General features: G+C 36.8%; 2 protein-coding genes across 2 annotated transcripts; both read left to right on the forward strand.

Moving 5' to 3' along the window:
* Positions 1-389: 389 nt before the first annotated feature.
* On the forward strand, positions 390-12,607 carry LOC116288803 (protein FAM91A1). Its single transcript, XM_031695644.2, has 23 exons — positions 390-573; positions 668-752; positions 2,051-2,121; positions 2,577-2,715; positions 3,092-3,159; positions 3,519-3,635; positions 3,941-4,031; positions 4,457-4,519; positions 4,875-4,981; positions 5,382-5,420; positions 5,679-5,800; positions 6,316-6,452; positions 6,930-7,012; positions 7,239-7,325; positions 7,745-7,877; positions 7,961-8,033; positions 8,646-8,844; positions 9,629-9,742; positions 9,821-9,884; positions 10,252-10,688; positions 11,188-11,219; positions 11,476-11,545; positions 11,947-12,607. Exons 1-23 carry the CDS (start codon positions 487-489, stop codon positions 12,088-12,090), a joined length of 2,562 nt encoding a protein of 853 aa, XP_031551504.2. The 5' UTR covers positions 390-486; the 3' UTR covers positions 12,091-12,607.
* A 1,600-nt stretch (positions 12,608-14,207) lies between these two features.
* On the forward strand, positions 14,208-15,371 carry LOC116288812 (uncharacterized). Its single transcript, XM_031695654.2, has one exon. The coding sequence runs from the start codon at positions 14,271-14,273 to the stop codon at positions 14,952-14,954; it is 684 nt and encodes a 227-aa protein (XP_031551514.1). The 5' UTR covers positions 14,208-14,270; the 3' UTR covers positions 14,955-15,371.
* The last annotated feature ends 60 nt before the right edge of the window (positions 15,372-15,431 follow it).

The raw sequence follows: 15,431 nt of genomic DNA on the forward strand, positions 1-15,431 counted from the left end.
TGACCTGGAGGAATGGGCTTAGTAACAAAGGAAGCCCAAAATCAAACAAGAATAACAAGAATAGTGTCTATATTTTATTCCATTTGCAAATATTATTTACAAAATATCATAAATTTATTGATAAAATATTTGGAGACATCTCCAGGTAGTAGCTTAGAGATTTCATATAAATTTTTGATTGGTGAAATTTTATTCAATAATTTTTGAAATAACTATTAACATTAAAATACAAATTTCAAAATCATAAGGAATGAATTTCGAAAGATAGGAAGATAATTTTTTAACGGTTTTATGCTTTTTATATTCTTTTTATGAAGTTTATAAATTATGCAAATTGTTTTGATATAATCCAGCTGAGCCCAAGACTGGTCAGTGGTATATCCCATGGAAGTGACTCCAACTTGAAATAGAAAAGACACGTAAATCCAAAATGAAACCCAAAAATTCACCCTTTTGAGAGCAGCTTTGCTTCAAACAGCTATGTAAATGGCTAGACAGTCAGTTAATGCCGATCTGGAGTTCCATATTCGTCAGAATTACCCATGGATTCGCCTTCCAGCGAGTGTCAAACAGGTAGAGTCTGGCTCTCATTGGGGGTGTTTTCTCTCTCTCTCGTGACTGTACCATATGACTGTTTCTAAATTCCTCGTCTTTTTTGACTTTTCAGTCCTTGGGGAACAACCAGAGAGAATGGGAAAAAAGTGTTTTTGATTACAGTGTGAAAAATCAGCTCAGATATCGTGGAAATATAGGTGAGTTTTAAGCACTTTGAAGTAGTAGCATCATAAGATAGTTGTTACACGTCCGTCACTTTTGGACTTCCTCTTTAACATTAAAAAAGCTGATAAAATACCTTAACTTTAGCTTTCTAAAGATATTTATCTAATAGAATAAATATCTATGAATCTAGAAGCATAGAAACCAAGGTTATTGTTTTTGTCTCCACGTAGAAAACTGTCACCTAAATCATATGTTTTTGAAGCAACAAATGATCTTGCACACAAAGTATTCCTGCGAGATATAAAAAGTCCGAGATCACATTCCAAGAAATAAAACATGCTTATATACAAAAAGTACCACACCTGTGAAAAATAAGGATTTAACGATTCGTGATTTCTTCAAATAGTTTGGCTACAATTACTTCTATTATAAACTTTCTTAAACAATGAAAATAAAGAATAAGAAATAAATAATAAAATTATTACCACATGGTATTGTTCACATGATAGATCGTTTATTTATGTATAGTTGTTCTTGTATACAGTCTTATAAATTGAAATGTATTTTATTTTTTATAATCTATGCATTTAATGTTGGTAAAGATTTCACACTTGAACTGCAAAACAAAATCTCACTTAGAAAAAGTGAAAGCATTTATACCTAAAATATTTGTCCTCTGTATATTTGGTGCATGGTCTGCTTTATAATAATGGTTAATGAGAGTACTATAAATGATATCAAATCATATTTTCATATTTTCATAATATCCTATTTTCTTTCTTATCCATGTTAAATTCAATTTTTTTGAGTTTTTCAATAATTGATGATCATGTTTCTTAAATATGCTAAGATGATTTTACGTTTGGATGGTTGTCCAATTTATTTTCTTCACTACTTCCTGTTTTTTAATTATCGTTTCCCCACTTCTTAGTTTAAGCACTACTTGATAGTATAATCCTGTTCTCCTTATTTCATCTTGATGTTATTACTAGCAGAATCCTCTTTGAATATTTTTCAAATTTAAAACTTTTGAAAGTCATAGATAATGGAGTTAATTAGGCCAGTAATAGGAAGAGTTATGAGACCAATTATGGGAGCCACAAATCCTTTTACCTAAGTCAAAACATATCAAAATAAGTCCTCAAACTATTATATTTGACTATTTTCATGACATCAAACCAGAAAACAAGAGATTAAAACAACCTCCAGGATTCTACAAGCCATCAAAAAAGAGCTATTACCAGAAGTGACGTCTATTGATAGTAACCTATTAGGAGTTGAATCATAAATTTAATGAAACATGCTATTGTTTGTCATTTTAATATTATAGTGAGACATGTTAGAAAAGATGAAAAGAAATACTATGAAGACCTTTTGCATTACAGCAGACAACACCTTATGGTATGGAAATCATAAATTTATCTGATAATTCTCCACCTCACTACCCCTTTCTTCCTGATATCAATATTAGTACTAGTTAACCAATCACTTCCCTAACTCCTCACCCCTCTTCCCAAGGATTTTATTAATAAGCAAGTATGTCCTTACCCCTCCCCCAAGAATTTTATTACTAACCAAGTATGTCCTTACCCCTCCCCCAAGAATAAATTTTAGTACTAACCAAGTATGTCCTTACCCCTCCCCCAAGAAATTTAGTACTAACCAAGAATGTCCTTACCCCTCCCCCAAGAATAAATTTTAGTACTAGCCAAGTATGGCCTTACCCCTCCCCCCAAGAATTTTATTACTAACTCAATTTTTTCTTTACTCCTTCCCCCAAGAATTTTAGTTCTAACCAAGTACTGTACTTAGTATAAGACTTATAGTATTGTGAACAAGTATAATTTTCCTTTCAGCTGTTTCCTTACCATTTATCAGATGTTATTGTCAAGGGGCTTCGTATCACTCCCTTCTCCTACTACTGTAGCATCATGCAGGATATCATGCAGAGTGAAAGAAGCTATGATTCCCTGCCAAATTTTACAGCTGCAGACTGTAAGTATATTGAAGAGCCTTGCATTTAAGACCGCTTGTCTTAGCTTGCTTTGATTTGATTGTATTATTCCTTTCGTTAGTCTAGAGAAGATGCATTCCATTGATTTCCATTTTATAACATTGTCTTGATTATTATATCTTTCTCTAGTTCCTCAAATACTTTCCATTCAAAATTATGAATTGCCTTTAATATTATTTCTTTCTTAAGTACAGTAGTAACACTTGAAAAGACTGATTCATACCAGTAGATATAGTCATGAAACAAGATGACATTATTTTATGGAATTTTTAGCTTTTGTGGAGATGGGGTTTGGAGGGTGCATAGTTTATTTGTACAGTTTTTTAAATTTGTAAAAACAATTGTACTCTTTTCCAGGTCTGAGGCTTTTAGGCATTGGAAGAAATCAGTACATTGATCTGATGAATCAGTGTAGATCATCAAAGGTAATCCCTTTCTTCCGCATGCACATGAAGACTTTAGATTGGAATTGATATAACACCCCACCCCAATCCATCCCACCTCCTAGAAATCCAAAGCATTACTGAGGCCCCATTAGGGGTAAATTCTGACAAACAAATTTGCCTTGAAATGAATGACAGACTGCTCTAATGAATTACAGATGGCAAGGGTTGATTACTTGATTACTCCCCCCCCCCCCCCCCCCCCCCCACCTTAATAGATCCAAATTACCCAAATTTTAGGAATTCCACAATATACTTTCTTTACATTGGTATGAATATTATATTACTTTTTACTTAAGAGTAACTTGTGGGTTTTAAATTATTTTAATTCTTTTTGATAGAAATTTTTTAGACGTAAGCCAGTGAAGGATTTACTCCCCACCAAGCCTGTTGCTCTAAAGGTATTGGAGCCCTGGTGGACGGTTCATATAGGATATGTAACAGAAGATGACATCAGGGTATGAATCATACTTTATTTTATGGATAATATAGCCCAGGACTTACATGTAAAATAACAGCTTGTCAGTAGACGTTGATGGTCATAATGACCAACCAAGTTAGTTTTAGCTTAGTCATATCTCATTTCTGGCTCAATGTACTGGCCAAAAATCCCAACAAGGCAAAGATTTGACCAGATGAGGCAGAATTCTAGCAGGACGTTGTCCTATAACTGGCCATTATTTTAAGCTTTGTAGCCTGTCTCTGATGTGTCTGTGCCTAAGTTATAGTGTCAGTAGTTAAGAGGGAATTTTGTTCAATTTAGATGTGTTCGGCTGCTGAACATCAAGCTGTTGATCAAATCATTGATGGAGGACCTAAATTGGCAGCAGAAATGGACCTGAAAGTAGTTGAAGGTGAGACATGTCAAATAACAAATAATAATTAATTATTTTGAATTAGAAAATTAACTACAGGCATTAACTCATAAGTGCCCACGAGTCCAGGTGGGAAATGTCAATTTTAATCTTGTTGTACAGGGCTCGAAATAGCAGCCTGCCAATGGCCAAATGACAGGCCAAATTTCAGGTTTGGCAGGTGAAAATAATGATGCCAGGCTGCAAAATGAATAATAAAATGGCATGCAAATTTACTGGAATGACCTCCTTTTACTATGCTCCTTTACTATGGCAGGCTAATAAAAATTCCTATTTCAAGCCTTGGTTGTAGAGTAATAGCATTTTTCAGGGTTACTAAAAATATAGTTATCGCAAAACCTCATGAAGTCATTCATGGAAAACGGCATTACAGAAATTAAAGTGTTTACTGCTCTCTGTTCCAGGTCTTTATGCCAAAGGGTTGATATATGTAGGAGTACCCATTAAAGATGAAGACTATATAGTTGGTAAGAGACAATACTATACTCAGATCGTAAAATTGTCTAAAATTAAAGTTCAAAAGAATATGTTTTTGTTGAGCATTGTCTTCTTGAAAAACAATTCCGAGGTTCTGACAGGATCCAGGATTTCCTAAGTACTTTCCAGATTATTTGCTTCCAAATAAGGAGTATGATCATATGACCTGTACAGCCCTGCTCACTGCACTTGGTCCAGTACAGCATGACCTCGAGCCAAATCTTTTCCCATCTGGCCCTCCCACTCGGTCAATGAGTACATATTATATATATATATTTAAATCAACCTTCTTATTGTTTCTTAAAATGCTTGATTAATTCGAGTTTTCATTTCATTTCATTTCAGTTCCTCCACTTGAGAACTTTGTTATGAACAGAGTCCTTGGGGATTATTTTGAAACACTACTGTACAAGATATTTGTCTCTATCGATGAGCACACTAATATAGCTGAGGTATGTTAATGGAAAGGAATCTGAATTCTCTGTAGAAATAGCAACTGGGTTGAATGGCAGGTTTACATATATACCAGTTTCACCATTTACATTAAGACGGTCAGATTCTCCTAACTTGCTTTTCAAAATATAAATAATGCACCCCCCCACTCAAAGCTAAGTCTTGGATTCATTGTTGATCCAAAGATCCTTGGTGGCAGAATAAAGCATTCATCTTCCTGTACTGTGGGTTCAAAAGAGTTGTACTTGCAAGGTTACCAGGATTTAATACCACATACGTGTGAACTATCATTTGCTTGAGATCAGGTCATCTTGCGCCAACCATTGGACCATCATTTGTTTGAATTTTTCTTGCTCAAATATACCTTAGACATCTTCTGTAATTTTTTTTGTCTTTCAGCTTGCACATGTTTTACAGATAGATCTTCAGTTAGTAAAGGTTTGTATGTCAAGTACTATTAGGAAGGTAGCAGTTCCAAGGGGGAGGGGGTGGGGGGTATAGCCCTCCCCTCCTTTATTGACCAAGATTTTTCAAATTTCTTTTTCTATATTAAATTTTAAATATTAAAGTTTGCTATGCTTTATATATTTTTGTGTAGAAGTTTTTCATCATGTACACTGTATATAAATGAGGTAATTGTCAATATCTTACATGTACTTGAGTAACTTTGAAATTCTTATTTTTCGTTTTTTTCAGAATGCTGTGTCTGTGTATTGCCGTCTGGGATTTGCACGCAGGAAAAGTGGAGAATTGGGCTATGAGTCCAAAATTCATAAATCCTGGTCCGAAAAAATACTTAATATGCTATCAAGCAAAAAGTATGTAACTGCTTTACATTTTTTGATTGACCTCTAGCTGTACCTCCATTACTGAAGTAATATCAGGGTTACCTTACCCTTACTCTTTATACAAATGATCCATTTGGGAATCAAGGGGGGTAGTGGTAGTACCATCAATTCTCATCTCAGGGGTATTGGATTCGATTCCTGGACTCACCATTACTTGTGAGTAGAGTTTGTTGGCCAGAGTTTTTCTCCAGGTTCTCTGATTTCCCTACCAGAATTCCAATTCAATATGTGAGTTAGCCATGCCTTGACCCTAATCAGCCAAGAGGTTGTTTCAGGACCTTGATCTGTGATTTAAACATGCCCTGACTTAGATCAGCCCAGAGGTTGTTTGATCTGTGAGTTAGCCATACCCTGACTTAGATCAACGAGGGAGCTTGTTTCAGGGTTTGATCTGTGAGTTAGCCATACCCTGACTTAGATCACCCCAGAGGTTGTTTCAGGATAATCATAAAGTTATAGAATATGATATTTTTGTGATTTTCTAGGTCAGGCAGTAGAGACAACCTTCTTGATTTAGATTTCAACCACCTTGATGATAAAGCCAGTACTACCCCAGGAGAGCAGTCTGCATCCAGTAGTGAGGTCACTGAGATGGAAACATTACTCTCCACACAGTCGCCAGGTATTGCATCAGTAGCTACAAGCGATCAAAATGTACCAGCTTTACATCATTACCGCCATGTCAGTGCTATTAATAATTTAACAAAAGACTTCTTATTAGCTTCAGTAATGATAAAAGGGTGAATTATACAGTGAAAAGGTGGAAAAACTGACCTTTCGGACGCTAGTCCTTCGTCGGAGTAAAAGAGAAAGAGGTGGTAGTTTTAGCAATTTATCTCTTCTTGTTAGCTTCCTTCATTTATACCATCAACATAGGTGATGGGTGTTTTCTTGATATTATAGATGAATACAATCAGTCTATTTAATTATTTAATTTTCCTGTGAGGGCAGGGAAACCACAACACCTTTTTGCCAATTACAGTGGGCCCAGTTGTGTTAGCACATGCACTGAAGATGTTCATCGCAAGCGTCTTCAGTGAGTCTTTTTCATCCTCCAAAGGGTTCCAATCATTTATCTGTTTGTTTCTTTTTTTTCCAGTTGAAGGAGGCCCAGGCAAGAGAATTGCTTTCTTATTTGACTCAACTCTTACAGCATTCCTGATGATGGGAAATCTTTCACCAGTAAGATGTGTTTTATGTGGAAGAACTTTGCTTTGGAGTTACAGAACTGCATAGGATCGCATAGGTCTCTTATGAAATTTGTCTTAATCCCAAGGGAAGAAGCATTGAAGCTGGGAGAGGGGAGATTCAATAAGTGAAATTTAAAGCATAAAAAAATGTGTTGCCTTAAGGGACCTGCTTCATAGAAACATGAAAAATTCTTACTCTCATTTCTTTTGTTTCACAGGGCTTAAAAAATCATGCAGTCACCATGTTTGAAGTTGGGAAACTAACTGATGAGTCACTAGATAGTTTTCTTTCTGAACTGGAGAAGGTATAGACTTTATTTGTCATTGTGAAATGTTTTCCTTGCAGACCACCTGTCATTCCCAAGAGTATTATGAAAATTATTATTTGTTTAATGGTTTTGCATGAGAAGAAACATGAATATGGATACAAGTCAAACAATGAATTTTATTCTTAAGGGAATGACACATGGTATGATGTGGGAAAGCATTTTACTAAAACCAATAAAATTTATTACACAATACATATCATAAATAAATATAAATATATATATATAAATTGATATAAATAATGTATTTTTTACCATTATGTTAGAAATTCCATAAGGACAGCTTTCTTTACATTTTTTTAACAAATTTTTATTATTATTATTTATTTATTTATTATCTACTACAACAAATGTCTTAAGGACAACTTAAAATCAACATATCTACTTTTCTCTTATAGGTTGATAATGTGGCAGAAGGCGAGGCACAGAGGTACTTTGACCACGCCCTGACGTTAAGAGATACCATCCTTTTTCTTCGATACAATAAGAATCTTGGAGCAGATAAATGTAGTGTCCCTGCCATGGGTCTAGGTAAGACATTAGTTTTGATATACCTCTTTTTTATTGTCATGTCACAGTGTTGAATATTCTTTTTCAATGTTTTTGTTTCACAGATCTTCTTCGATGTGAGAGTCTCAATGGTTTGGATCCTGCAGCCTGTAGCAGGGTTTTGCAAAAGAATTATAGGTGAGATTTGATTGTAATTATTGTAATCATGAAATCTAAATATGAAAAACAGCAGCAGCAACAGTAGCAGCAACAGCAGCAACAACAACAGTTACATCAGCAGCAACAACAGCAGCAGCAACAAAAGTTACATCAGCAGCAGCAACAAAAACAGCAGCAACAGCAGCAGCAGCAGCAGCAGCAACAACAGTTACATCAGCAGCAACAACAACAGCAGCAGCAACAACAGCAGCAGCAACAACAGCAGCAGCAACAACAACAGCAGCAGCAACAGCAGCAGCAACAACAACAGCAGCAGCAACAGCAGCAGCAACAACAACAGCAGCAGCAACAGCAGCAGCAACAACAACAGCAGCAGCAGCAACAACAGCAGTAGCAAGAGAAGTAACAGCAGAAACATATTAATTTACAAAGAAACATAGTCGTTATGAGATGTATTGTTTTACGTGGTTATCACCTCAGTGCCAAATTATTACACAATTGCATCTTTATCACCATGATAAAAATTATCCATCTTTGCCTCAGGTATAATTCATTATTAGCCGACATCATCATTAATGTCTCTAACCTTCACTGTCTCTAACCTTCACCTCCCATATCTCCACATTCTAGCATGCTGGTTTCCATGGCACCGTTAAGTCACGAGATTCGACCAGTAACAAGTTGTGTTCCTCCTCATCTTGGTCCTGCCATCCCTGAGGTCAACTCTGTCTGGTTCAAGCTGTTTCTGTATCATCTAGTAGGGAGTGGTCCACCGTCTTTATTACTTGTCAAAGGCACTAGATTACGATGGCTACCATCTTTATTCGAGGTAAGAATCACATAAGATTAAACAAAGAAAGTATACACTTAAATAGACCTTATTCTTCATGGTGCAATGTTTTTTTCATAATAAACCACATGTCGTTCCCTACAGTATCATTTGTAATATATACAGTATGAGTGGCCGTGTTGTATCAGATATACGACCACGAGGCGTAGCCGAGTGATTGTATATTGGATACAACATGGACAAGAATACTGTATATGACTTATCAAATGTCTAGGTTAGTTCCTTTGTGTTTCACTAAAATTTTTAAAATTAAAGTGAATCTGGCCAAGAAAATCCAACTTAAAGTTTATGCAAATGAACAGGATTCTGTATCTGATTTACAACACTCTTCACGGTCGTGATTTCTGTTGTGTTTTCCTCATGAATTATTCATGAGTTTGATAACTTTGTTTAACAGTTGGACATGAAAAGACTCGTGGATATTAATACAACTCAAGCAAAGAATTTATTCTCTAGGGAATGACACAATATTTCTCTTTTCTCTTTCTGGTTTTTTTTTTTTTCTATCTTTTCCTATTATTGTCAATTTTTGTTTCTGAATCTTGTAAGTAATGTTCAATATCTCGAAAAGTAAAAATGCTGTAAGTACAGTATTTTAAAATTAAGGAAAAAACCTAGTAAATTTATGTACTTGTAATTACTTTATTTGTTTAATGATTAATAAAAATGTTTAAAAAAAAACACATGATCTGAAATGGGAAAACATTGCACCAAAATGATTGATCGTTTTTTTATTTTTTATTTCTAATTATTTCCCCTTTAGGACTATGAAAACCTTCTTATAACAACCTGGGGTCATGATCCAGGTGTTGTACCCATCTCCAATGTCTTAATGGCTCTGAATGATGCACTTTCACATTCTGCCGTCCTTGTCCAGGTATGTCCAGATTTGTCTCCATCAGTGATTGGTGTCATACAAGTTTATTTATTGATGTCACGTCTGTTTGTCCCACAGGCCCATGGAGTCCATTCAGAGGGGAAGGTTATACATGTTGCCTTTCCTCTAGAAATTAATGAAGGTTAGTGTGTTGGAAGTAGCATCTTGGAGGACAGAGTTAGAAAGACTGTCTTCTTTCTGTTTCTTTCATCGCTGGGCTGTCTATTCATTCATTTATCTATCCACTTCCATTTCCCATCTAGTTCATTATTCCAGCCATATTATTCATTTAACCATTTTTCATCCACCTTTTTTTGTGCTGGTATTGCTTTAATTCATCCATTTATCCCTTCCATCCGTCCACTTAGTTATTCTCTTTTTTTTAATCTATCCATCCAACTATTTTTCACTTCCCTTCATTACTTCTATCTATGTCTATCCATTCCTTCTTCCATCTCTTTTCGTTCTCCCCTTCTCTCTTCCCATTTAACCTTCTATCCATCCATTAGGTGGCTTCTCTATGGACAACATTGCTGCTCACCCTGCCATCCAAAAACTCGACGAACAACTGGACCTCGATCACTGCTGTGGCTACATCTCCATGCTTAACACCACAATCAACACCAAGCCTTACCGAGGTACATCCAAACTCTCCCCAGATGGCAGCGAGGAGACCTCAAGGACCGCCTCTCCCTCTGAACCCACCAATGGCTCAGTTATGAGTTTTGATGAATGTCTTGATGACATAGAAGATGATGAAGTCAATGGAGATAGGAACTTGGATTGTAGATCGTCTGATGACATGGTCATTGTCACTGACCGTATTAGGCCACAGGAAGAAGGTGGTATAGGGCCATGCTGTTCGCCTGATGATTGGGTACCCTTGGATTTATGCTATGGGGTACCTCTATTCGATAGCGACCTCAGTGAATGGATCTGTCAGAAGGTGAGAAATGCGGACACGCTAGTCTCTGAATGGGTTCCAAATTACCGCTGTGTTCCTTGATTGCATACTCGTTTACTCAGGCTTAGCCTTGTATCAGTGTCTAAATATTCACAAATACCAACAGAAAAGTAAAGAATGCACAACTTCAACAATACAAACACTTTGGAATTCAACCGCCCTTCACTGGAACACATGAATGTTCTGCACAAAATCGAGGCTAACTCTGAGCAACAGACAACTTGAAACTGGAGTATTTGTTGTTTGAATTCGAGACCCTTTTAGCTGGGGCTTAATGTTTTCCCTTTTCAGGCCATGTATCATTCCCTAGAGTATCATTTCTTTGTTTAATATCAATATGGATACAACTAAAAAAAGTCTTATTCTGACTCTGTAAAACTGAGCAATTACATTCTGTTTGTTCGATGGATGTTTGTTCGTCTTCTTTTCGTCCTTTCTTTGCTACGTTATATTTGATCCTATCTTTTCTTTCTTTCTACAGATTTCTTCTAATGGACTGTTCAGTGACGATAGGTATGTAAAGTTCTTATAAGGCTAATCAATTATCAACACCACTACGTCTTTTTTTATATCATGACGTCATGGATCAGGCGTAACGTCATCCCATGATCTAGGGGACTTAAACTGGTCCGTCGTAACCCTTCAACTGCTTTCTAGCCCCCTAATACTGAATACCTAGTACAAAAGTAAGGGTCCCTTCAGGGTCACCCCTTCCTCCCTACCCCCTCCCCCTCACCCCACCTCTAACATGTTTTCTCTTTGCCTTCAGTCTCAAACAGCTTGTTCAGTCCAGTCGTTCGTTGACTTTGACTCTGCTGGACTTCATCGAGGCTCATAAGGTACTATTGTAGATAAAATCAGTCTTTTCATTTTGAAACTGTTTTACATTTTACACCATACTTCTGCGACACAGGAAACTCCAGTCGCGGCACTTTTTCTTGTGTTTTGACTTCCGTCATCAAATTTCCAACCTCCTGAGTTAGTAATTGTGTTCGAATAATTTATCCTATCATAACACGCAGTTACACGGTTACGGTACGGCATTATCCCTACGAATTTGCCACTCGTGAAAACAGCTCTAGAAAGCCATTTCAGTGTTATAGCACGTCGCACTGTGTACGTGCTGTAAGTCAGTACCGTATGTTTCCCACTCATACGATAACCATTCTTATGGAAAGCCATTTCAGTTTTATAGCATGTCGTATCGATCTTAATCTTTATGGGTTTTTTTTTGTTTCAGGGTAATAACGTAACACACGAAACCTCAGACCATAAAGCTTTCACGTCAACTGCAAACTCCTCGCCAGAAGAAACAGTCATCGCTTATCCAACACGAAACTTAATATTCAGTAATGGAATTTTACAAGAATGGGACAGCAGATGATAGCAACAGTAGTGAATAAGAAAAAATATCCGATGTCCAAATATGGATTAATAGACGCAAAGCGATATGGGATGGCTGTGACGTCATATGAGGCTCACTATGCTTAGCTATAGTGACTTTTTTATGGCTGTGATTCAGGCAAATCCAAACGCGTTTTTTTATATCTTTTTCTTCTTCCGTGGGATAATGAATTGACTAAAGCCAAAAAAATCCGACTTTAAGAAATTGTGGAGTTAGTGAAAATATGAAAAAATGTTCTAACCTAACCATCAAAACTCTCAACACAATTTCCTTTCTCTCGCTATTTAAATGTCTTATACGATATTGGCTTCAAGGTTATTAGATTCGCTAGTGATCAAAGGAAGAGCGCAAGAGATTGATATAGTTGTGGAACTAGAGATTTGCCTAATGTGTAAGCCTCTTGCTATAAAATGCGTTACGAAAAATATCAACATTTATTGTATATAAAAGGAAAAGTAAATCGTGGCGTAAAAATAAACTGGATTCGAAGAGACGACTCTGTTTGAAGATGTTTGTGTGTGTGTGTGTGTGTGTGTGTGTGTGGAGGAGGGGGTGGGGTGGGGTGGGGTCATTATTTTTGAAAAATTAAGGGTTTACGTCAGCCTCACCATTCAGATTGCATGGCCCATAATGGTTGACCCAACTGAAGCCTATGTTTTTCCACTGGGCCATGGTTGTACAAGAAGAGCAGTGAAAACACAGCACCGGACTTGAATATTTGAAGCGCATCACAGTGTTAAGAATAAGCTGTAGGTACGGTTTAAGGGCCGGTTAGCCTCTTTATTTTTCCTTTGATTAAATAAAAATAACCGGAGACCATACTCCCAGACCCGAATGCTGAAGCGTCGTATGGCAGCGCAAAGCATTTACGGCTATGCCAGAGATTTCGACCCCAACACCGCTATCCCCGGGAGGAATTACAGACTGATCAGGAAGCTCGGCAAAAGCCTAAGGGAGAGGTTAGTCGGCCCCTAGACCGTGCATGATTAACCCCTTGCTATGACCAGCATACCTAATTTTGCAATTTTTTCACTGAAGTCTAAAGAGCCAAGTCTGCTCCTTTCCATGTGGGATGTGTTTTTGAACAAACTAGGTCAGACCAAGAAAAAATGTGTGACGTAATACATTTCACGCAAGCTTGGAATGAAGATCAAAATTGAGGTCTTATAACTGGGCAGCGTATGGCCTCTCGCTTGATTCTTTCTTTTATGTTAATACAGTTTTTAAGTGAAATAAAATATATCATTTACAGAAAAATTCTGATAATAACAGGAAACAATTTTTTGCAGTTATTTAGAGCTATTATATTTTGGCTTTTATCTCCAACAAGGTTTATTTCCTATATCGAAACTGAGAATGAATACTTTTTGTTATTGATAATGCTATTCATAAAATTCTTGTTTAAGTAAGAATTGAATTGTTATCGTTACACAATCAACACTTGACACGTACTTAGCAAAACTAATATTAGGAAAAAACATACGCATATTTGGAATATATCGTTCCATCTGTATCCGATTCAGCAAAAGGCAATGACAATCCGTGCTTTCTCCACGTCATATTTTTGAATTTAAAAAAAATCTTTGTCATCGAATTTTTGATAATTTATTTCAGTTATGACTTCAATTCCAACTGATAATTATTTTTCATGCAAACAATCACGAACAATCAGTGGTAATATTAATATGCCTTATAAAGTTAAGTTACATAGTAAACGAATCTGAGCCTTTCTATTTGTCGCCAAAGACTTGACCCAAATCTAACCCGCGAATCACCCAAGAAATCTGATCATGATGCTGTTGAAGGCGAGCAAGGCCATACAACTTTACATAAATGAACTAAACGCTTAGTTAAGCATAATTACAAGATTATTTTAACAAAAGGTACTCGAATCCAATGTTTATTTAACTTGCTATAGGCTAATTCTTCTTGAAGGCCAAATTACTTGAATGAGGACCCAAGGGAATCTAACGGTGACACGCTGTGTCATGGTAACAAAGAAAATTGATATGAAGTAAAATTAAAACGCACCAGTTAAAACGAGGTCAGTGAACTGGTTGAGCAAAGTCTTTAAATTACGTGCGTCTCAGTGACGAATGAGTGGAAAGCACGTACGGTAGCTCCACGATTGGTGTGCTGTATAGCAACGAAGAGCAGTGATGGCTTCTTCTGCGGACGAGGCGGCAGCTTTGAAACGTAACGTTGTTCATCAGACTCGACTCAAGCTTGCGTTAAGGCAGCTTGACAGAGATAAGAGTCTCAGGATACGAGAGATTAACAAAGATGCGCAAGTTTTTCTGCATCGACTTGGAGAGTCGAAAAAGAAAGCTGGTCTTCCGGATCTGAAAACTGCGTCTCAAACGAGAGCAGCTAGTGCGCCGGTACGACAAAAGGACCGACAGAGAATAACAGTTAATTCAAAAGAACAAGAACGACGCATCGCTACATCCACAAGACCACAAGACTCAAATCATCCCTTCGTTACAAAACCATCTTATCAACTCGCAAACAGCGATCAACGTTTGGGTCGTTTCAGCAGCGGTAGATCTTTGAGTACAAGCTCTCTCTGTCCTCCAATAAAAAGAAACGAAACGCCTTTGCGTGATCACGAAACACAAACACCACGCGATTCCGCGATAACTCCCACGTTGAATAGGACTCGCAAAGAAGTTAGATTTAGTCTTCCTTTGGATTACGCTGATGAGGAAGACAAACTAGAGACTCCGAGGACTCCATCACCGATTGTTTCAAAAGGTATTGGACTGATGAGAATCAAAAACACGGCTCAAGACAGACCGTCTAGAAGATACTCCGCGTCACACGTCCGTTCTAAATACTTATGACAATGACAGACAAGGATATTTTTCGTAAAAGGAGAATAGTTGATAAATATTTAGGAACCGCTCGTTATAATGGGAGATGGATAACTGAGAAAATGGTAAAATTTAAATTTTTGAACGTCTTTCCATGCAACTTTACAAAAGCGGTGAAAAATAACTTAGAGCCCTCATTTAGTTTAAGAAGTTTTAGTAGCAAATCCCAAGGAGCCCTCCCCATTAATAACCTATTGTCGTAGTTCATGACCTTCTCAAGGTTGAATCGCAAGCATTTTTGTCCCTCCATTTTCTCAGTCTCCTCCCCTCCGGTAGATAATGAATGGTCAAGCATGGCAAACTTACGAAATGATGATTAGTTGGTGTGTAAAACTAAAGTATTGTAGTTTTAAACTCTTTAACAAAGTTAAATTCCGAAAAAATGTTGCTGATGCTTATTTAATTGATGTGGGTCATAGCAACAGTAGCTAGGGAAGTCGTTCCAAG

The sequence above is a fragment of the Actinia tenebrosa genome, unplaced genomic scaffold, assembly GCF_029948245.1.
Source record: "Actinia tenebrosa isolate PJP-AT-01 unplaced genomic scaffold, QUT_ActTen_1.0 PGA_scaffold1__47_contigs__length_23844297, whole genome shotgun sequence".
Classification (NCBI taxonomy): Eukaryota; Metazoa; Cnidaria; class Anthozoa; order Actiniaria; family Actiniidae; genus Actinia; species Actinia tenebrosa.

Bases quoted from the DNA above. Each gene is read 5' to 3' on its own strand.
- LOC116288803 (XM_031695644.2), top strand. From the start codon at position 487: ATGGCTAGACAGTCAGTTAATGCCGATCTGGAGTTCCATATTCGTCAG. The intron at 3,636-3,940 runs GTATGAATCATA...TGTTCAATTTAG, and splicing joins TAACAGAAGATGACATCAGG to ATGTGTTCGGCTGCTGAACA. The intron at 5,801-6,315 runs GTATGTAACTGC...GTGATTTTCTAG, and splicing joins AATATGCTATCAAGCAAAAA to GTCAGGCAGTAGAGACAACC.
- LOC116288812 (XM_031695654.2), top strand. From the start codon at position 14,271: ATGGCTTCTTCTGCGGACGAGGCGGCAGCTTTGAAACGTAACGTTGTT.